The sequence below is a fragment of the Papaver somniferum genome, chromosome 11 (genome assembly GCF_003573695.1).
Source record: "Papaver somniferum cultivar HN1 chromosome 11, ASM357369v1, whole genome shotgun sequence".
NCBI lineage: Eukaryota > Viridiplantae > Streptophyta > Magnoliopsida > Ranunculales > Papaveraceae > Papaver > Papaver somniferum.
Window position 1 is genome coordinate 75,827,336 of NC_039368.1, and position 22,849 is coordinate 75,850,184.

Here is a 22,849-nt window from a genome sequence, read left to right on the forward strand (position 1 = left end):
GTTAACGTGTCACTCGCATGAATGCTACGACTCAGGTCCTCGACTACTTAATGAACTCGTTCAGTCTATTTTTTCATATCAAATACACTAACTGTAATTATTCGTAGATAATTAAAAAAAACATATACAAACATAAGATTAATAATATATGTACCATCATCTCTTTCCAATCACTTTCATCCTTCTTTGATGCCGAACTCTCTTCCTTTTTGTGGTGTTTCCATATTTTCCACATAGGGATGATACTTCTCTTGATACCGTTCCATGTAACCTGTATCCGCATCGGAAGTGGCATGAGAAGTTTGAATCCGTCTCTTGTAATTTGGTTTTCTTCTTCAGAGTGAGCATTCCAGTGATCGTCCATAAGTCGATTCCACATCATTCTCAATAAAAAGGGAGTTGAGTATGTTCATCAGTCTAAAATGAGAGTTTTCAGGTACTCATTTCTGTACAATACTATGAGTTGACGGAGCGTTCTACGAGGATCTAAAATGACGAACCCATTTGGATCAAACAAAGGTCCAAGGTAGGTCGCCACATCAGAAACTTCTCTCTCACCAACTTCATCAAGTCTCAAATATGGATCAAAAACCACATCATTGATTTTCAAAGCATCCAACATTTTCCTCATTTCGACCACTTCTGTCTCTTTAGCCTTGTGTTGGCTCCCTCCAAAGGGGTATCTTCCTCACATAGATTTCTCTAGAGGCCACTTTTTATCCCGAGAAGGCCTCAAGCATTTATAATGGTCGTACGCCCATGATTACGGGAACAAAGAATTATAAATAAGATATTACATAAAAACCAATAGAAAAGTAAACAAACATGTGTATATGAAAACAAAAAGATACCTGGAGAAGAGAAACACATCCCACAATTTATGTCTCATTCCTCCTAGAATATTTGCAAAGATTGTCCATCAAATTAGAAAGGAAGGTGGTGCTCCACGAGTACTTCGGTACCTCGTTTATTTCCGCATCAAGACTGGAAAACTTCAACCACTGTAACTAACAAGCATTCACCTTATTTCCTGAGAAATTTGGGGAAAAAACGATACCAAAAGTGTGCAACAAGTAAGTTATAATACATGTGGCTCTTGCTTCGTCCATCACCACCTTTCCACTAACATCCCTGGGGCCAGAATCCTTAAACTTTTCCCGCAAACAAACCAAGTTAATCTTCTCACCCGCTTTTCTGAATTTCATTTTAGCTCTAGGAAAGGATCTGCCACCCATCTCATAATATTCTTATGTTTCATCTTTTCCCCACCTAAGACAGTCTTTCGCCAAGACATAAAGCTCTTCAAAAGGAATGAAATTGTTGAAACCGTCAAATAAAACTTTTCCATCCAAAGAAAAACCTGTAATTTGGTGAGAATCATCAGGAGATGGGTTGCACAGATGCGGAAGCGGTGACGCGGACATGGCCAAATACTGAAAATACTAGGATGAGGGCACATATATGCATCTATATAAATATAAAATATTATAAATATACACGAGTATAAATTTCATGTACAAAAAATAAATAATATGTAAACGTTATGCAAATTTAAAATAGGATTTTATGGATTTTTGGAATTAGTGGATTCAATAATGTAAATATAGAATAAATGGAAAATGTGTACAATCAATCCCAAAAAAAGAGCGCTGGTGGGATGGTTAGGGGATATGATAAGGAGTTTAAGGTTTGTGGTCCGAAATTGGCTACCAACATTTTTTCCTTGTGAAGAAAATATGCGTCCAACGCATAAAAAATGTGTCCAGCCTCGCATTCATCATCGAAATCACGTGGGACGCGCACGTGGTGCATCGGACACACATCGAGTCAGCGTCTTGGGCGCGTCCGGTGTCCTCCGTGGGACAAACACGGACTCGACACCAAAACCGGAACGTCCATGCATCCCAGATCAGGAGTGATAGTCATCTTGCCGAGCAGGAGTATAAAAGTCATTATTTCGGGACAAAATCTTTATGTAAACCCACAAACAGTTACAAGAAACCACACAAAAAATAAAAAAATTGGGTTGCTGCAATTAACAATCCATGATAAAATTAAAATAACATACATAAAAATTGATTTATTACTTTTGCTGCACAAACACTATTAGCCCATCAAGACTGGTAACCAAATAATACAGATCGATCTCTTGGCTCACCCCAAGGTCTCTCATTCTTCTTGGGAGGTAACAACTCCATAGCATCAATGATTTTTCTTGTTGTATCTTTTGGTGGATACTTCTTATTCTCCCTTTTATCCTCTTCCACTACGTCTTTACCCTTATCAATAGCATCAACACTTGTTTCAGCTAAATTTTCTTCTTAAATCTCTAGATTAGTTTGTTCAAGAACCAAAATTGCATGTTCACCAGTCTTTTCTCAAGTTGCGTTACCAATGACAGGTCATCCCGCATTCATTTTATATACACCCAATGGTTTTCCATGACGAGGGGCCGTAGTCGGGGCATTAGAAGGTGTTACTTCTTGTGTTCTCTTCTTCTACTTCTTTTCATTTTCGCTGTTCGATAGATGCTTTTAACAAAGTTCAATACAAATCATATAGAAAATAGTGTTCAAATATTTACAAAGAAGGGGGGAAATGAGAAAAAAATAAGTTATTATTACAGCTGGGAAATTGTTGCTCGACCAAACCGTAACAAGACCTACAACTGGGAATTGTAACATTATCCAGACGTATAAGGTCTTACGGCTAGGAAATATGTGTGAAGACTTGATTATTTACCATCAAAGTTAACAATACCTAGACATAAAAACTTGACCGCTTATTTGTTTTCAAACACAGGACGATTTACAGCTAGGAAAACGTAGACGTGTAAAATCAGTTAAGGTTACGAAACTAAAATTTCAAAACCGTTTGTAACATATTACGGCTGGAAGTTATTAATTTCCCAACCGAGATATGTTACTTACGACTGAGAGTTCTTTCAGAAACCGTTTTTTAGACCTAAAATTTTGAATCGAACTAAATAATCGACCAAATGCATAAAGAAAGAGTTGGGTTTTCAATTCGTACCTAATAACAGTCATATCAGAAGTATTAACGTCATCTTCAATACCTTTATTCACTGGTTGTGGATATTCAGGTTCATGATTATGGTGAATTCTTTGCTTCTCCATCAATGGTTTTGGTTCAATTATTCTTCTTGTCTTTAGTCTTCTTTCTATAACAAGAGTTTAATCGTCGTTGAAGCGAAGAAGAGGAAAAGAAGAACAAACGAGAAAGAGGAAGAGAAAGTGATTGAATTTTATTATTATTATTATTTTGATTTTTAATTAAATTGGGTAGTTAATGAAAGGATAATAACGTAATAAGAAAAATTTATTAGGGATATTTTTGAACTTTTACAAGGATTTGACCCCCCATATCTATATTTTGGTCTTCATAATTCGGCGCAAGCCCAAAACCATATGGTCTTTAGAGCCAATAATAAACAAGCTTGTCTAAATCGTGTGGCCCATTTTGAATAAGTAGACAAGTACCACTATTTTGCATTACATAATAGAATTTGGGGTTACATAATACCAATATTATGGGAACGGATTTGAGGTTACGTAGTACCAATATTTTGCATTACATAATAGAATTCGGTGTCGGGGCAAACTTTAGGCCTAACTTCATAATGTTCTTTCAAGTATCTTTATATTATAAATACAATATAACCTTTTTAAGATAATGTCGCCTAAAATAATAATTTTGTTATAATAATAATACTGTCTAATCTAGTCCCGCATTAAGTCCCGGATTTTTAATATTAAAATATTAATTTTGATAATATAATTTTTGAATAATTTGAAAAGATGCCCATGATATTTATAGGTCCCGGAAAACTATATAAATTAATAGTTACTACTTTAAATACAAAAAATAGTACGTATCAAATTATCTCAATAAATGGATAAATGGTGGTTTAGTTTTTATTAACATCTGAATCAAAGGGTATTTCAACGGTAATAGTTTATAGTGCTTCTAAAAGACTCAAGTTGTATTACTGTATTTCAACAAGAAGTGTTGTAATGTCATAGATGTTTAGAGCTTCTCCAATGGTGGTTGTGTGTTTCCTAGGTGGCAACACAAACAAGACATGCTCATTCCAATTTTTTCTTAAATTTAGGGAGGAAAAATGGTTCATCTCCAATGGTGTTGTTTGTGATGTTTTATGAAATAAATGTAAATTTTATTTTTAGTAATTTTTAAATTTTATTATAGCTAAAAATGGTTATTTAATATAGTAAAATTAATTTAGGTAAGCAAAAGCTTATTAGGATAGCTTGACATTGTCAAGGTGAATGTCTAAAACTTGACATTCACCTTGACAATGTCTAACAAATACTAAGCCACATCATCTTCACATTGATTTAAGAAGTTAGGGTTGGAGGAAATTTTTAGGAAAAATGAATGTCTATCCTATGTGGAATGAATGAAAAAGCGGGGGTCTAACAACACCACCCAATATTTCGCTTAGCAATCTGTATGGACTAACTCCGAAATACTTACTAGAGAATCAACTAGACAGTCAGACTCAATCTAGGTAAAAGTATCTCAAGGAATTAATATCTCTCTCTTGTTTTGATTTACTCAAGCTAATAGAAATCAGCGAGTCTTTAATCAAATACAAGGAATAACTTGGATGGTACCAAAGACCAATATCCAAGGATCAATCAATGACAATTAACAACCAAAGGTTGGATTACTTTAATTGATGATCTAACGCACAACCTGTATTATTTCAATTATAAAGATAAAACAATATAATGCGGAAACTGAAATAACACAGACACTAGAAATTTTGTTAACGAGGAAAACGCAAATGCAGAAAAACCCCGGGACCTAGTCCAGATTTAACACACACTGTATTAAGCCGCTACAGACACTAGCCTACTCCAAGCTAACTTCAGACTGTACTGTAGTTGAACCCCAATCAGTCTCCCACTGATCGAAGGTATAGTTGTACTCCCTACGCCTCTGATCCCAGCAGGATACTGCGCACTCGATTCCCTTAGCTGGTCTCACCCACAACTAAGAGTTCCTGCGACCCAAAATCACAGGCTTTGACAATAAACAAATCTGTCTCACACAGACAAGTCTATCAAAGGATCAATCTGTCTCCCACAGAAAAACCCTAAAGTTTTTGTTCCGTCTTTTGATAATAATCAAGGTGAACAGGAACCAAATGATAATCCGGTCTTATATTCCCGAAGAACAGCCTAGATAAATCAATCACCTCACAACAATCTTAATCGTATGATAGCGAAACAAGATGTTGCGGAATCACAAACAATGAGACGAAGATGTTTGTGATTACTTTTTATATCTTGCCTATTGGAGAATTAATCTCAAGACAATCAATCTGATTGTACTCGTACGATAGAACAAGATCAGATCACACAACTACGATAAAAGTAGTATCGGTCTGGCTTCACAATCCCAATGAAGTCTTTAAGTCGTTAACCTGTTTTTAGAAGTAGAAAACCAAAGGTTAAAGGAGAAACGACTCTAGCACGCAAACTAGTATCACACGTGAAGTGTGGGGATTAGTTTTGCAGAGTTGCTAGATGTCCCCTTATATAGTCTTTCAAATCAGGGTTTCGCCTTGGTCACAAAGCAAACAATATCCACCGTTAGATAAAAACCTGATTTAGATTCAAGATAATATTTCTCAACCATTAGATCGAAAACTTAGCTTGTTATACACATATGAAATGCACGCTTCTAGGTTTGTTAACCGTACCCAAACGTGTATATTATTGGTTTAACAATAGTTAACCAAAAGGTTAGCCATATGATCATTTCATACCAACCATATTCTTCTTCAGCATAATTGGTTCAAATGACTCAAGTGAATTAGTTAGAGAGTTGTTCAATTACAAGGAAATCTTATGTACTACACAAGACATAATTGAAGAAAAGATGATTTGACACGCTTGAATCGGTTCATGAACTTTATAGCCACGATTTGAAAATTGCATTCCTTAGTCTTTATAAGTTTAAGTTCATAAATCATCTTCAGATATATAACCTTCTTAAGTTCGCAGACTTAAGCAACCAGGAAGAGTTTACAAACTCCAGCAGAAAATCTCGGCAAAAGACCTTCGCCGGTTCGCGGACTGGGTTTGCGGACGTAGCTAGTTCGTCAACTCCAGCAGAATTTCTCGGGATGAGAAGTTCGGCAGTTCGCGTACTTGGTTTGCGGACTTGGAAACAAGCCATTCTTCCGGTTTCTCTTGATCAACAAAGTTTGCAAACTTTTGTTCAAGGGATAGCACTTATGCACATACGTGTTTCCACAACAATACTTATGTCCATGTTTGGTTATATAATCTAAACTCTCATTCCAACCATTGAAACATTCTTAGAGGACGTTATATAGTTGTTACACCATTTCTCGTCAAAGCAATTTTCAAAGTGATTGAAACATATCATGACTTACGTCACTAGGTAAAGATAAACATGGTCGAAGCGAAACGCTTACCAACACATATTTCGAAATATATATAGGCGAGGTATACTCGGCTCGAAATACCAAATGTGTATAATCTAAGTCTATATATAGCATACGACTTTTTGTCTCAAGAAGTAGGAGATAGACTTTTGAGTGACAGATAAGTTCAAGTCTTCACATACCTTTTTGTCTAGAAGTTCCACCGGTTCCTTGAGTAGTTCTTCTTCTTGTATGATGAATCTCCATGAAGTCCTTGAGCTCAACTACACTTTCTATCATAGTCCGAGACTTAGCTATAGTAGAATAGAAATCAAGACTTATAGTTTTGATCACTAACATTGACAAACATGCTTGAGATACCAACGCATGCGAGTTCGACCGAGCAATGCTCTAAAAATCTCCCCCTTTATCAATTTTAGTGACAAAACTATCAATACATATGGAATACAAAAAAGATAAAGAAACTTTAGTAGCTCCTATTCCACATGTTTAATCTTCAACATTCCTCAAAATCTTCGTCACTTCCAAGTACTCCAATGATCCCAAAGGTTGTAAGTTTAACATCACCGTTGTTGAAGATTCGTAGCTATAACAATGAGAAAGCATCGGTCTCGATCATTGTCATATATTGTCATAGTATTATTATACAATGTCAAAGTACAAATGTATCACAACTTCAACAATAATACTATGGTGATATATATCACCCCCCCTTAGTCAATATCCCATCTCACATGGAAACCACTCCCCCTTACAGAATGATCCGAAAACCATATGTATTTGTAGTGTGAACTACATATTAATTCTCCCCCTTTTTTTCAATAAAATTGGCAAAGGTACAAGAACGGGATCATAATGAAATTTCCGTAAGAGACATTTCATGACTAAAAGAAAATACATACCATCTAAATAGCATTCATCAAGGAGTTTAAAGATACAAGATATCCCCTTTCAAATTCCACAGCCGCACACCCCTCAAGATATGACCATTAAGCACAAGTTCAAAAGAACTCTCCCCCATTTGATGTCATTTCCAAGGGAACAACAAAAGCGACCTTAATTTCAAAAGAAAATAAGGATTTTTATTAGACACCAAAAACCATGAGAATGATTTTCTATATCCAAAAACTCAATCAAATTAATCACAAGTAAACCCATGATTAATTTAATCGGAATACGCAATCAAATTAAACACAAAAGTGATCAACTTAATTGATTATGCTCGACATAAGAGAACTTATGGAGCATATGACTAACATAACCATTAGAAAATGAATAGGATAGTCGTTCATATACTCAACATAAGAGGAATCTTATGGAGTATGAAAATACTCAACTAGATTAATTACAAGAGAACCTATAATTAATCTAATTGGAATACACAACCAAACTAATTACAAAAGTAATCAATTTAATTGTCATTTGTTTTGCTCGACATAAAAAAAACTTATGGAGCAATAACTAAATAACCAAGCAAGATTATTAATTTAGTTCAAGAATTCTCAACATAAAGTACCTTATGGAACAACCAACAAAGATAATCAAAATAATCAACTTGGTTGTATCGTGCTCAACATAAGACACATTACGGAGCCTCAATATTACATAAAATATGGATCAGTGAAGATCAATACTGTGGAATACACAAGGATTCATTCTATCTTCCATCACTATTTGCATAACGATATTTAATATACATAATCCTTGAACACAAAAGATTTTAACCTATCTTCTATCAAAGAATTGACAATATAGGCTTAACTTTTGTATATGTCAAAAGTCTATTCATCCTTAAATCAATACATGAATACCGATCATGAACGAATTTACTTTTGACAAAATATGGGACAACATAGTTCACGGACGTAAACACCAATATCCCATAACACATTGCAATATAACAAATCATAAAGATTAAATAATGCAAACCATCATACTCCAAATATTTTTAGAATTTAATACCCAATAAACCTAAAAAAACAAGAAGATGCAAAAAAAAAAAAAACTATGTGTAGTCACAATCATTGCTATTCAAAGCACTAGTTATTATTCGAACTAAACCAAAAAGAAGACATACTAGGCAACAAAAACAAGAAACATGATTAAAACACTCTAAACTCTGTCAACAACTAGAGATTGAACATGGACGAGCTCATCAGTTGCCTTCTTCAGTTTGTTTTTCAGAAAATCAAATTCCTTGTTGCAATTCCGAGTTGTTCACGTACTACTTCAAAATCTCGAAGAAGATTTCCTACCAGTTGTGATGACATCTGGACTGGTAGTTTGTTTTCATGATCAATAGCATGAAAGCATGTTATAAAAACAAGATTCAACTCAAGAATATTGTCCTTATCAACTTCATCAACCTTGTTGCTTCCATCCATTGTGTACAAAAAGAATCCGGTAGAATCTTTTGACCTTATGGAACACAGGATTTATAAGGTGTTCCAAGAAACCCTAGGAACAATGACGTTCGTGTGGGTTCGGTATGTGTACTTGGTCAATCACACATGTGAGACCCGGGGAAAGGAGAAGCACAATTATTCAAAGAATTGCCGAGAGACAGACACTCGGAGAAGGGATGAAGGAAGACGAGAACCAAAAAAAAACTTAACAACAAATTTAATACAACCCTGACAACTTTCCCAAGATGAGTCATCTTGAGAACAAGGAGCATCCACCTTTTACACAAAAGAGGGATACAGCTTCAAGCAGTCATGGTGTACTAAGATGAGCATCTTGCTCATCAAAATTCTCAAAATTCACTTCTTCTTTTCCTTTATCAAGGGTATTTAGAGAGACATTACTCGTCATAGCTGGAGAAGTTTTATCAAGAAAAAGGTTAGGAGTACCTGAGTCAACTGTTTTCCATGTTTTCTTGATGCTCCATTTGAGTCTGTTTACACTGATTTTTAGATCTGAGACTTGATTGTTGATATGTAAGAAATCTGGAGCGGAAGTCTTGGATTTGCAGCTTTCTTCAGGGAAATATGAGGAACTCAACTTTTCTTTCTTTCTCCTATGCCTTTTTCTCTTTACAGGGTCAGTCACCCTTTCTCCATTCTTCTTTCTTCCATTGTAGGAATATTTTGTTTTGAACACACAACTAAGAAAAGACTTATCACAGTACATTCCTTGAGTGTTTAAAGTTCCTTTTCCAACAATGTGTGAAACCGGTTTAATGACTTCTTTAGACATCCAAGTAAGAATGTTGAGAAGCTTTTCATTCCTCAACCGATAACGAAATCTTTGCTCAGAATGTCCTTTATTCCTGCAGTAATAGTAGTTAAAGGAATTATTTTTAACTGTTCTCTTGTGAGCAAAATTAGAAGGAGCAGAATCCTTGTTTTTGGGACCATTGCAAGCTGCTAAAGGTTTTTCACATGGAGAATTATCACTATCTTTAACAAAGTTGATCTACTAGTTTTTGGAGCGTATATTACTTTATAGCCAGACCACGTATATCACGGTGTTCTTTACATGATACAAGCATAGAATATAATTTTATAGAGCTATAATTGAATCTACTCAGACTCTCTTCAAATGATTTTACTTTATTAAGAGCAGCTGCAAGCTCAGTCTCCAAGGATTTTTCTTTGGAGAGAACACTGCGCTCTTTGTCGCAAAAACGTTTTTGTTGAGAGTCATATATTGCTTCAGTTTCTGCAGGTCTTTCTTTCAACACGAAGAGATTTCGAAAAAGATTATCATATTAAGATTTTTTTGTGCGTACATCTTCTTCACGATCTTTAACGATAGATTGTAAGAGTTTATATCCACCATCGTATCCTTTCAAGAGTTTTCTCAACTTTCTGTTTTCTTGACAAAGAGCACCCATGTATTTAGTCAAGCAGGTTGTTGACTTCTTTTGTTTCAAGGCACGATCAAACATCTTGATATTTGAGAGACTTCCTCATCAATACTTTGTCCTTCTTCTGAATCACTATCATCTGAAAGATCATCCAACTGTTCCTCAAGAGATTTTTTCCAGTGGAAAGTAGATTCAGTCAATGGACAAGTTCTTGAGTTTTTCTCAGAAGTTTCAACCCTTTGAGACTCACTGAGTGGCTCTGAACTGGTGTTGCGTTATCAGAGATGTACTTATCGTCCATAGAGTCAGATCGCTACAAACACAGACTTGTAAGGTCTTAAACGTGTTTGCCTGCTCTGATACCAATTGAAAAAGAGAGGGTATAACAACACCACCCAATATTTCGCTTAGCAATTTGTATGGACTAACTACGAAATACTTACTAGAGAATCAACTAGACAGTCAGACTCAATCTAGGTAAAAATATCTCAAGGAGTTAATATATCTCTCTTATTTTGATTTACTCAAGCTAATATAAATCATCGAGTCTTTAATCAAATACAAGGAATAACTTGGATGGTACCGAGGACCAATATCCAAGGATCAATCAATGGCAATCAACAACCAAAGGTTGGATTACTCTAATTGATGATCTAACGCACAACCTGTATTATTTCAATTATAAAGATAAAACAATATAATGCGGAAATTGAAATAACATAGACACCAGAAATTTTGTTAACGAGGAAACCGCAAATGCAGAAAAATCTCGGGACCTAATCTAGATTGAACACACATTGTATTAAGCCGTTACAGACACTAGCGCACTCCAAGCTAACTTCGGACTGGACAGTAGTTGAACCCCAATCAGTCTCCCACTGATCCAAGGTAAATTTGTACTCCCTACGCCTATGATCCCAGCAGGATACTGCTCACTTGATTCCCTTAGATGATCTCACCCACAACTAAGAGTTTATATGACCCAAAATCGCAGGCTTTGACAATAAACAAATCCGTCTCACACGGACAAGTCTATCAAAGGATCAATCTGTCTCCCACCGAAAAACCCTAAAGTTTTTGTTCCGTCTTTTGATAATAATCAAGGTGAACAGGAACTAATTAATAATACAGTCTTATATTCCCGAAGAACATCCTAGATAAATCAATCACCTCACAACAATCTTAATCGTATGGTAGCGAAACAAGATGTTGCGGAATCACAAAAAATGAGACGAAGATGTTTGTGATTACTTTTTATATCTTGCCTATCGGAGATATTAATCTCAAGCCAATCAATATGATTGTAACCGTACGATAGAAGATGCAAGATCAGATCACATAACTATGATAAAAGTAGTATCGGTCTGGCTTCACAATCCCAATGAAGTCTTTAAGTCGTTAACCTAGTTTTAGAAGAAGAAAACCAAAGGTTAAAGGTGAAACGACTCTAGCACGCAAACTAGTATCACACGTGAAGTGTGGGGATTAGTTTTGCAGAGTTGCTACATGTCCCCTTATATAGTCTTTCAAATCAGGGTTTCACCTTGGCCACAAAGCAAACAATATCCACCGTTAGATGAAAATCTGATTTAGATTCAAGCTAATATTTCTCAACCGTTAGATCGAAAACTTAGCTTGTTATACACAGATGAAATGCACGCTTCTAGGTTTGTTAACCGTACCCAAACGTGTACATTGCAGGTTTAACAATAGTTAACCAAAAGGTTTTCCATATGAGCATTTCATACCAACCATATTCTTCTTCACCATAACTAGTTCAAATGACTCAAGTTAACTAGTTAGAGAGTTGTTCAATTGCAAGAAAATATTATGTACTACACAAGACACAATTGAAGCAAAGATGATTTGATTCGCTTGAATCGGTTCATGAACTTTATAGCCACGGTTTGCAAATTGCATCCTTAGTCTTTATAAGTTTAATTTCAGAAATCATATTCAGATATATAACCTTCTTAAGTTCGCAGACTAGGTTCGCGGACTTAAGCAACCGGGAAGAGTTTGCAAACTCCAGCAGAAAATCTCGGCAAAAGACCTTCCGCCGGTTAGCGGACGCATCTAGTTCGTCAACTCCAGCAGAATTTCTCGGGATGAGAAGTCCGGAAGTTCGCGGACTTTGCAACAAGACATTCTTCCGGGTTCTCTTGATCAACAAAGTTCGCAAACTTTGGTTCAAGGGATATGACTTATGCACATATGTGTTTCCACAACAATACTTATGTCCATCATTGGTTATGTAATCTAAACCCTCGTTCCAACCATTGAAACATTCTTAGAGGACGTTATATAGTTGTTACAACATTTCTCGTCAAAGAAATTTTCAAAGTGATTGAAACATATCATGACTTATGTCACTAGGTAAAGATAAACATGGTCGAAGCGAAACGCTTACCAACACATATTTCGAGATATAGATAGGCGAGGTATACTCGGCTCGAAATACCAAATATGTATAATCTAAGTCTATATATAGCATACGACTTTTTGTCTCAAGAAGTATGAGATAGAGTAGATAGACTTTTGAGTGACAGATAAGTTGAAGTCTTCATATACCTTTTTGTCGAGAAGTTCCACCGGCTCCTTGAGTAGTTCTGCTTCTTGTATGATGAATCCATGAAGTCCTTAAGCTGAACTACACTTTCTATCCTAGTCTGAGACTTAGCTATAGTAGACTAGAAATCAAGACTTATAGTTTTGATCACTAACATTGACAAACATGCTTGAGATAGCAACGCATGCGAGTTCGACCAAGCAATGCTCTAACACTTAACATTTATCTTCACATACACTCCATTAGAGAAGCTCTTAGATTGCGTCCTAACTTGAAATAGGTATCATAAAATATTCCGAAAATAAATTTTAAAAATTAAAATTATCATATATATATATATATATTTAAATAATAAATTATTAATTGATAACATAATTTTCTATAAATTAATAATATTTGATGGTCCCAAACGGATGATACAACTTACAAGGCGGTAATTTCTGTTAACTCGCCAGTCAATCTCAAATAGAGATTTCAGATCATTTGAAATAGGACCGTCATGAACCATTGTTTAAAACACAAGGTTAGAGTTGTTCATTCTAGTTTATGATTTCATGGAACAAATTTGAATTCGCACTACTAGCTAAATTAAAAAATATCTAGCAACATCTCTGCAGTCAATATCAATATCATGTGATGTCATTTAACACAACAACATAACCACAATTATCTCTCCGTATTCCCATGATATATCTAGTATATTCAAATAGGTTTTATGTTTGAGAAATATATTTTGTCCCTCTTTTGTTATTTTTCTTATCCAAAGAAGATTGTGTTTAAAGAATTTTTTTCATCTCTTATAACAGTATTGTATTGTGCGATGGTAGATTTTTTCAAGAAGAATTTGCATTCAAGTCTTCAAGCGAGCAAACACATTATAGTTACCGCTAATTCACTGACTTTCGTACGTTTCCAAAACCAAAGATGGAACTTATGAAGACATCAAGAGGACATCTTTGTAAGGATATAAAAACTAACTATAAACGTGTCTATATATATAGATGAAAACTCCATATGGTACATTCTCTACAAAATCATGCTACGAACTCTTGGTGGATCATATTCCATCTGGAACAACAACAACATCAGAATTCCCTTGGAAGTTATTTGGAAAGAAGTGCAAGGTTCTTCTTATAATTCATTTTTTTTTCTTCCGAAAATCCTTCATGATGGTTTGATAGTTAATCAAAAATAAAATAAATACAATAACCAACACAGTAAATATATGCTCATTTGTGACAAGATAGAAGATTAACTTTTCTCAATCTCTTATTCAAGTCGCCCATTTGCAAGACATGTATTCCAGTTTAGTCATATTCACATAACTTTTCCTCTATACATAAATAATTGAATAGTTATTTTATAGTAGTGGATGAAACTTACGTATTGAGTATTATCTCTAAATTATGGGACCTACATCTCATGAAACATTTGGAAATCAAGGAATGAATTTATTTTCTACGATACTCAATTCACAGTAAATACTTGTCTATATATAACTAATCTGGATTTCAAGTATTTTCTTGAATTTCATCCAGTCAATTATGAATCTTCGACTATCATCAATATCAATCATGAATCTAACAATTTGGGAAAGACCACCTCCTAATTTATCAAAATTAATGTTAAAACAGCCTTTATTAGTGGCAAAAATACAACAAGCTTTTTTTTAATCGAAAATGATGTTTCCCTCAATATATTGATACTAAGGCACCATAGTCTCATAGAAGGAGTTTCGGTAGTTCATTACATTTTCATTCCAAGTTTGAATGTTAACATAGTCAAAAATTTGCCGTAAAGAATCTCCTTTCCAACTATGCTTTATGGCATATTTGTTATAAAAAGTGAAGATTTTGGTTTCCCAAATTACTTAGTTATTAAGTCAAGATTAAAAGACAAAACTTTAAAATTCATGTCTTTCGAAGTAATGCTTTCTTCTTCAATGTTGTTCTTGTATCTTCACTTCTTTGCAGCTGCGTACTTTCCTATTAACAGCAAGAGAGTAGGTTCTGAATCGCTCTTTAAAGTGATCAAATGTTTACTCCACTCTGTTGTCCACTGGAAAACCGTTTCTGCTTCGGCGTTCTCTACTTGTTTTCTGTTTGTACAGTCTTTGTGAATCCCTCTAGCTTCCTTAATGTGCCATGTAGAGTCACAAAGAGTTATTACAATACCAGTTTTTGCTCATGCATTCATCTCAGTTAGGACTACGTTGATTTTCATATCTATTAGCCCTGTTTGTCCCTGCACTTGATTAGTAGTGACCTTGGGAGTAGTATCATTACGTGGATTATAGTACAAAAGTTGCATAATATCATAATATCACTTATTAATTGTCCCATAACTTTGTTATTGTTTCGATGTTTTGGCTTTCCTTCTTAAGTGTTATGTTGTATCTGGCTTTCCAGATTTTCCAAATTATAACACTACATAATACCTACCAATCTATGCCTAATCCATTTCTATTGGTTTTTTGAAAACAATTATATAACCAATCATGAAAATTGTTCGTTCCGTTGTTTTATGTATTGCATATCAAAGTTGAAATGCATCCAAACTTGTTTAGCAAAGTTACAATCTAGAAACAGATGAGTTAAAGTTTCTGGTTCTTCATTACACGACTTACACTTAGTATTTATGTCTGGAAAAATGGCTGCCATTCTCATACTATTTGGCAGTATCGAATGGGCTGCCTTCCAGATAAAAATTTTCACTGCAAGAGAAGTATTCATGATCCAAATAAGGTCCCATTTTTGTATGCATAACCGTTTGTGTTGATCTGATTATAAAGAGACTTCACAAAAAATTTACCTGTTTCATTTAGAGTCCAATGGGGTGTATCTTCTTGGTTCTCACCGTTTAACTGAATTTTCTTAATTTGCTCAATTGTGTGTTAACCAAAGCATCTAGCCAGTTTTCCTATATCCCAAATATTATTAGGCCGACCGAGAGAAGCAGGGGAGGACTCTATATATGGTGACTTTGTGTCAATGTGAAACATGACTTTTTTTTTCCAATTACACAAAAGATTGGATTTGGTTCAACGATGAAAGGACGACACTGCCCCTCCTTAATTTTTTTTCCTCCTTTAAACAGAAGTAAATAATTGCAATGTTGAGGGCATTTTTGTAAAATAAAAAAACAAAAAACCGGAATAGAGTTAAAGGTTGTGGGTTCGAATCCCGTCCACCTCCAAAATTTTCTTTTTTCCTCCCTTCTTCTTTGTATCTCTAATCCATTCTTTATACCAAACAGGATTCAAACAACAGCAGAAATCTCTCTCGAATCCTTTATTCTTCGTCGAAATCTAAATCCAGTTTCATATTCATCAATTCACACCCTAAATCTCCATTAATCTTAACTCAATTTCAAATAAAGTCTGTCGTTGCTTCTACAAGGGTGGTACAATTCGATAGCATCACATGGAGAAATGGAGGCGTTGTACAGGTGAGATCTATAAGAGGTTGAGTGGGTTTCAATGGGAATCTAAATATTGAAGAATTGGGGGAGTTTAAAGAAGAAATTGAAGCTCTGTATTGGGTGATTGTTGATTGTTTGATGCTAATGGAAGACTTGGTGATGAATAATGGAGGAACTATGGTTTAACTTAAGTGTGACATTGCAGTAAGATGGTTCGATGTTTGAGAGGAATTAACAGGTTAGTGGATTTGAGTGATGGGTCTGATTCAGATCGAGAATGATTGAAGCTAAGTTTTTTGACAAATAATTAATGGGGTCCGATATTTGATGTTGAGTTGAAGAACGAGAGGGTGCAAAAGGGTTTTGGCTGGATTTGGTTTTGAGAGCAAGAAATTAGTGAAGAATGAATGAAATTGCTGTGTGGTTCCTTGGGTGTTTGAAATCTGAGATGAACTGAATGAAATAAATTCATATTGCAGCTGTTGGAATTATGGAGATAATACTGTTGGTGATGCTGGAGATGGTTGCAAGGGAGAAATCACAAATGAAGACGAGATCTGCTAGAGTCTGTCTTGGTCAGAATGAAGAAGGAATTGCAGCTGTAGTTGGTGATGCTTTACTCGAATTGATGCAGGAAATGGGTTTAGCAATGGTGTTGCGGAATGCCTAGTTAGGAAATGACATTGTTGGTGTTGAGTTGGTTTTTGCAATGATGAAATAATTGGTGCTTAAGGAAATCATAGCAGGTGATGGTGGATTAAGTCCAGGGTCCTGATTATGCATGAATGGAGTTTAGTAGTATGTGGAAGTAAATGGTATAGAGAATGCTACTTCTAGATAGAGAAGGTGGAGGTTGCAAGTACTGGAGTTGATTGTTGTTGCTATTGATACTGAGAATGTAATGGAAGTGCTGATGCAGGGAGAAATTTCTTAAAAATGGTTTCTATTATGTATGTGATTTACAGCTGTGTTCATTGTAGGATCACGAGAGTTGGAGATAATTTGTAAGTACAAAATTTAGTTTTGCGTCATTTTTTTGCGGTCTGACGTCCCACCATTATGAGTTTGAGGGATATCTATTGTATCAGGGATCCAAAAATCATTTCATATTTTTATATTGGCTCTATTTCCAACTTCCCGAAAGCAGAACTTTTTTTGTTGTTGTATGCATGTAAACATCCTCTTCCATATCTAATTGTCATTTCTATTTGGTGCATTTTTAAGATGAAATATATCATTATCTAGGTAGTATTTATCTTTGAGAATGAAAGCGCATAGATAATCAAGGTTCCCCTTTAACCTCCATCCCATCTTCGCTATCATAGCTAATAGCTAAGTTGAAGTTATGAATGTCTTTAATTCCTAACCCTCCTTCTTCTAATATCATAGCTAATAGCTAAGTTGAAGTTATGAATGTCTTTAATTCCTAACCCTCCTTCTTCTAAAGACTTATGTATAGAATTCCAATTCTTAAGACAAACACCTTTCTTACCATTTTCATTTAGGCCTTTTTCATTTTTGCCCCACCAATAGTCCCTTCGAAGTCTTGTTAAATCCTTACAGATTCTAACAAGGATTTTAAAACAGTTCAGTTGGTGAACATAAAGAGATGCTGTGATATTTTTAATCATTACAGTCTTACCTGTTGTATTTAGATCTACTCCTCTACAATTTAGCATTCTCGTTTTCATCCTTACAAAAGTACAACAAGCTTAATCGATTAACACTCTTTGGGATTTTATCTAGGAAGTTGAACCACTTGCTTTAATGCCTGCTCCCCAACTGTAGCAGAAGCAAAAAAACTTCGAGAAAAAAAATAATAATTACTCAATATGAAAATTTAGGTTATCACGATAAATTCTGAAAAGATAACCATAGATAAGTTATTTGACAAAGTCGACAGTTGGATTTATTTTTTTATCTAGCAGTGCGAGTTCATTTTTTTTCCTTATTTCATGAGTTACCCCGTCCCTGTAAAATTGATTTACCTCAATAAAACATGTTTCTAGTCTTCTTAACCCTTGAGATCTTAAACTAAACATTTTCAGTGTGGTGAGTTACATCAATGTACAATTCTGGTCTCCCGTAATTGTTAGTCAAGTTGGAAAATCTATAAAATTAGACCTAGTTAGGAGATATGGCACTCAAGTTGTAGGTCTAGTTATGTCGCGAGAAGACGCTTCAGTAACGCTTCAAAATCATTTATGACATTTCTTTCTCTTAGCAATTTATAAGAATATGACTTTGCTTTTTAACTGATTTTTTGTAAAAATTGACTAAAAGGGTGTTTGGATATAAGAAACAGAAGCCAGAATAAAAAACAATTTGTTTCACAAAAAATTACTTTTATATTTTTTAAAAGGCATTATAAAATGTGTATCCAAATTTTTGTAACCTTTTTTTTTCTTTAATTCTTGAAAAATAACTTGTAAGAACCTACTATCCAAACAGGCTGTACACCAAATTTCCCATTCCGGTTCCAGTTCTGGTTCCCATTACTAGAGTAGAACAGAGGCAGCACTTTCTTACCAGAGACACGTCGGACGACTTTAGTAAGCACGGACCGACCAAAGACTCTTCTAGAAAACACAAAGGGGGGAGGGAATTTCAGTTCAAAGTTCAAACGGCAACAAAAATACACACTCGAATCCCTAAAACCCAGAGCTCATCAAGAACCCAAATTCACCTTTTCTTTCCTAGGTCAACTTCGTTACAAGATAACACTCGCTTTGAAGAATAATTCAGGAGTTAAACTCAGGTAATTATTCATCTACGTTGACCTAAATTACTAACTCTGACTGATTTTCGAAAAGAAATTCTTTACAAGATTGTACATATTCTGATTTTTCGTTGAGGAAATAATTCAACCGGTTAGAATTTTGTTTACGCAGAGAGAAAGTATCAAGGGGAAAATTTTGGGTGTGTTAAAGATTGGTCGATATTTCAGGTAAATGCTTACGCTTTCGATTTCAGTTGTAAATGTATGTTAGAAATATTGAGAATCCTGTGTTAATATTGAATGATCGTCCCATTTTCTCCATCTTAGGGTTTATGGTGATAAGAGTTGGTTGGAAACATTGACGTAGATCTGCTGTATCATGACCTAATTTTATTATTTTTTCCTTTCTATTTAATGCAGAAATCTCTTGAAACCCTAATTTGAGGTTGAATAACAATGGAAACTGATTCACCTAATTCTAGATGTGAAGATAAGATTAGTAACCTCATGGATGACATTGCATAAAATCCTGTCATATCTAGATATAAGTGAAGTGATAGCAACATCTGGGATTGCAAAGAGATGGAGGTATACATGGAGGGGAGTACTTATTTTGAATATCACAGCTGATACTACATCTAGGTTTAAGGAAAAGAAAAAATTTCCTGGTTTGCTGAATTTTGTGGATAGAGTGTTTATGTTTCGAGACAACAGCGAAGTAAACCGTTTTAAGATAGTTCTTCCAAATTGTTATAAAGGAAATTTGATGATGGAATCAATCCTTACATGGATATACGCACTTTCAAAACGAAATGTTCAAGAAATCTATCTTGAGGTAAATAATACAAGGTTGTTAGACTTTAAGTTTCCTAAAGCTAAGGAACTTTTCCACTCTAAGTCGTTGAATAAATTGGAGATGAGGATGACAGATAAAGAGTTGGCTTCCATTACTTTTCCAGAGTTAATGTGTTTACCTCAGCTCAAGCTTTTGTCACTTCATTCATTTGTATTATCTAGTATGGATTCAGCAAATAACCTTTTTGCAAGCTGCCCGGTCCTGGAAACTTTGGTGCTGGACAATATTGATATATACATCACTGATGCACATCAGAATTTTGTGATTAGTTGTTCTGAACTACAACATTTGGAGATAAAGAGTATCTGGTACTTGGAATCTTTAGAGTTCCAAAACTCACAAACTACAATCCAGAAGCCAATCCATTTGGATGTTCCAAAACTCACGAAGTTCATCTGTCAAGATTTTCTGTTTCGGGAGAACTATCACTTTATCAGTGACCTTTCGTCTTTAGTCACTGCTGACGTTGCCATGTTTCTTGATGAAACATATGTGGAGAACCATGTCAACGAGTATGGGGATAAAGTTGATGAAGACTCAGCACAGTATTCTAAACTTTCAGTGGAAAAAAGAGATGATTTTGCTCAGCGCATGCTAAAACTTCTTGGATCTCTTCATGCCGTCAAAGAACTTAAATTGTCACCTGGCGTCCTTGAGGTAATCATGTTTTCCTTTATTTCTTTTTATTCATACTGCTTGATTGATGATGAATGCCTTTTTAGATCTAGACTCTAGAGCAACAAAATATGGCCAGCTTGATAACCAGATTAGCCTGTAGCTGTATCTAAAATCAGTGTAGTGGACTCGATAGTGGAGTCTAATCTAAAAAAGAAATTAGATGCAGAGATACCTTTATAGTATGAACATGTCAGAAGCAGATCCCAGAGAAAATGGTCATCTTTTACTATGTGATATTGCTCCTCTCTCTCCAAACTGTCTGAACCGAGCATATGTTACCAGTATCCATAAAATTGTTTGTAGTTTCCTTACCTTGTGTTGGAGCCATAGACTTAGTTGTTGTTGGACCATTGATTGGCGATGAGCCAAAACATAAAAAGAGATATTTCCATATCTTGAGAACCTTAGAGAAGTGGTTAACAAGAAGATCCAGATCTTCCTTTCTAATAGATTTTTTTCTTCGTGAACTTTAGATGTTCCGTGCTTTTGGCTTTACTTCGTTTGATCCATCACATATTTTCAGTTCCACCTGTGGCACATTTTCTGATTGAATATTTTTTTGATTGTCAAGGTTCTGGTTGGAGCTCCTGGTTTATTGGACAGTCAACCCCGTCAGTTCTGTAATATGCAGTATTTGAAGCTGGAAATGTGGCTTACAGGAGGCTGTGCATGTGTCATAACATACCTACTCGAGCTCTCCCCAAATTTAGAATCTCTCTACCTTACTTTGAAGGAGGTAACTACAAACATTTGTATTTGACTGTCGCGTGCTTAAGCTTAGATCGCTATGTTTTCAATGCTGGAAACGCATTATAAGTCAACCTGTGTTTTATAATCTAAATCTAGCATTGTACATTTGGTAGTTTGTTGCAGATTTGTAATTATCTGTTTTTTCTTAATGTTTTTAGTCCAATTTACAAGATGCTTTTGACGATTCGGAACAACGCTTTTCACGTCTGTGTGTGCTGGCTCACCTCAAGTCTGTTGAGATTAGTGAAGCCAAAGGATATGATACTGAGCTCAAGCTGCTGGAGTTTTTGTTGAAGAATGGAGTTGCTTTGGAACAATTGACTTTACATTTTGTGTACCAAATGGACAGAGATTTTGAGGTAAAGATAAGATCACTTCCGCGAGCTTCTTCAAGCATTGATATGAGGTTCCATTACCCATTAGAAGACTAAAGAAAAAGCAGGTACCATGTTATATCATAGTTGTCCCAATTGGTTATGAGTTTCGATACATTTAGCAAGCTCATCTCAAGCTGTATTAGTCTGTAAACATTTATAGTTCATAAAATTGATGTAACTGCCCGATATATCACCTATTATTTCCTTCAAACTCTGAAGCACTTCATAATAAATAAATAAAACGACTGCTGTTCAACTTTCTTCTCGTCGGCTGATGTTTTATATAACATGATTGGCCGTAAAGAATTTTAAGGCCCAAGAAAATATCTGGAGCTTTTTACAGAGCATAGATTTGTGTTTGCTAAGCGTGTGCTGAAACTTCGAGGTCCCAGAAGTAGTATTCATTCATCAACTTTTTTCATAATACTACTAAACAAAAAAAACTCTTCAAGGTCTCAACTACATATCACTATCTTTTAGCCTGTTTAGTATACCGATCTTGTTTCTTACTTGCAGTTTTTAGCACCACATCCGCAGATATCTTTCGGCGAAACAAAGCTGTTTGTGTGAGGAATAGCCTCAATGTATTCATACCACTTTAAATTTTCCATGAAATTGTCCCACTGTTCTTCTAAAGTTGAACAAGCTTTAGGGTCATAGCGATAAAGAGTATCATGTCTCTCCCATAATAAAACTCGATTCCTCCTTGTAACTGCAAAAAAGGCTCAAAATGACGTCATTCGCCGTCTCTATACAAACGCAATGGTTCATACAAAACTCCTTGATCCAATTCCATGAATTGTTGTCGTAGTAGGTAGTTATTATTTCTCTTATATGCAGTACATCGAATAACTAAAAAGAAGTACTGAATTACTGACAAATTCAAGCTTACATGGACTAATAAAGGAGTAGTTTAATTACAAGAAGGCCGGGTCTAAACATAACAGTCTTACATCGTTGTTCCGTAACTTCACTAGGCCTCACCCCATGATTTTAACTATGCAACTGCTAGTGCACTGCGCCACATGGTTAAGGGAGTAAATGGATCAGCTTCGGTTGTACCCTGTGCTTCTTTGTAAATTTGGGAGACTAAACTCGAAAGAGTAGTCACAATTTCTGCTATACAGGGTCTTTTGTGAGGTTCTCGTTGTACACACATTTTCGCAAGTTCGAGAGCTTGGACAAGTTGACGATATGGATACTGTCCTT

The 22,849-nt window shown here is 35.2% G+C and overlaps 1 protein-coding gene across 1 annotated transcript; it reads left to right on the plus strand.

The window, feature by feature from the left end:
* Positions 1-18,890: 18,890 nt before the first annotated feature.
* LOC113323708 (F-box/FBD/LRR-repeat protein At5g22700-like) lies at positions 18,891-21,891 on the plus strand. The gene is made up of 5 exons (XM_026572053.1): positions 18,891-19,018; positions 19,152-19,207; positions 19,400-20,492; positions 21,085-21,249; positions 21,422-21,891. The coding sequence occupies exons 3-5, from the start codon at positions 19,491-19,493 to the stop codon at positions 21,692-21,694; spliced, it is 1,440 nt and encodes a 479-aa protein (XP_026427838.1). The 5' UTR covers positions 18,891-19,018; positions 19,152-19,207; positions 19,400-19,490; the 3' UTR covers positions 21,695-21,891.
* Positions 21,892-22,849: the final 958 nt, after the last annotated feature.

What these genes read in the sequence shown, in the direction of transcription:
- LOC113323708 (XM_026572053.1), top strand. Translation starts at nt 19,491, where the DNA reads ATGACATTGCATAAAATCCTGTCATATCTAGATATAAGTGAAGTGATA. An exon ending in TGTCACCTGGCGTCCTTGAG is followed by an intron (nt 20,493 to 21,084) that starts GTAATCATGTTT and finishes TTGATTGTCAAG; the next exon opens with GTTCTGGTTGGAGCTCCTGG. An exon ending in TCTACCTTACTTTGAAGGAG is followed by an intron (nt 21,250 to 21,421) that starts GTAACTACAAAC and finishes TAATGTTTTTAG; the next exon opens with TCCAATTTACAAGATGCTTT.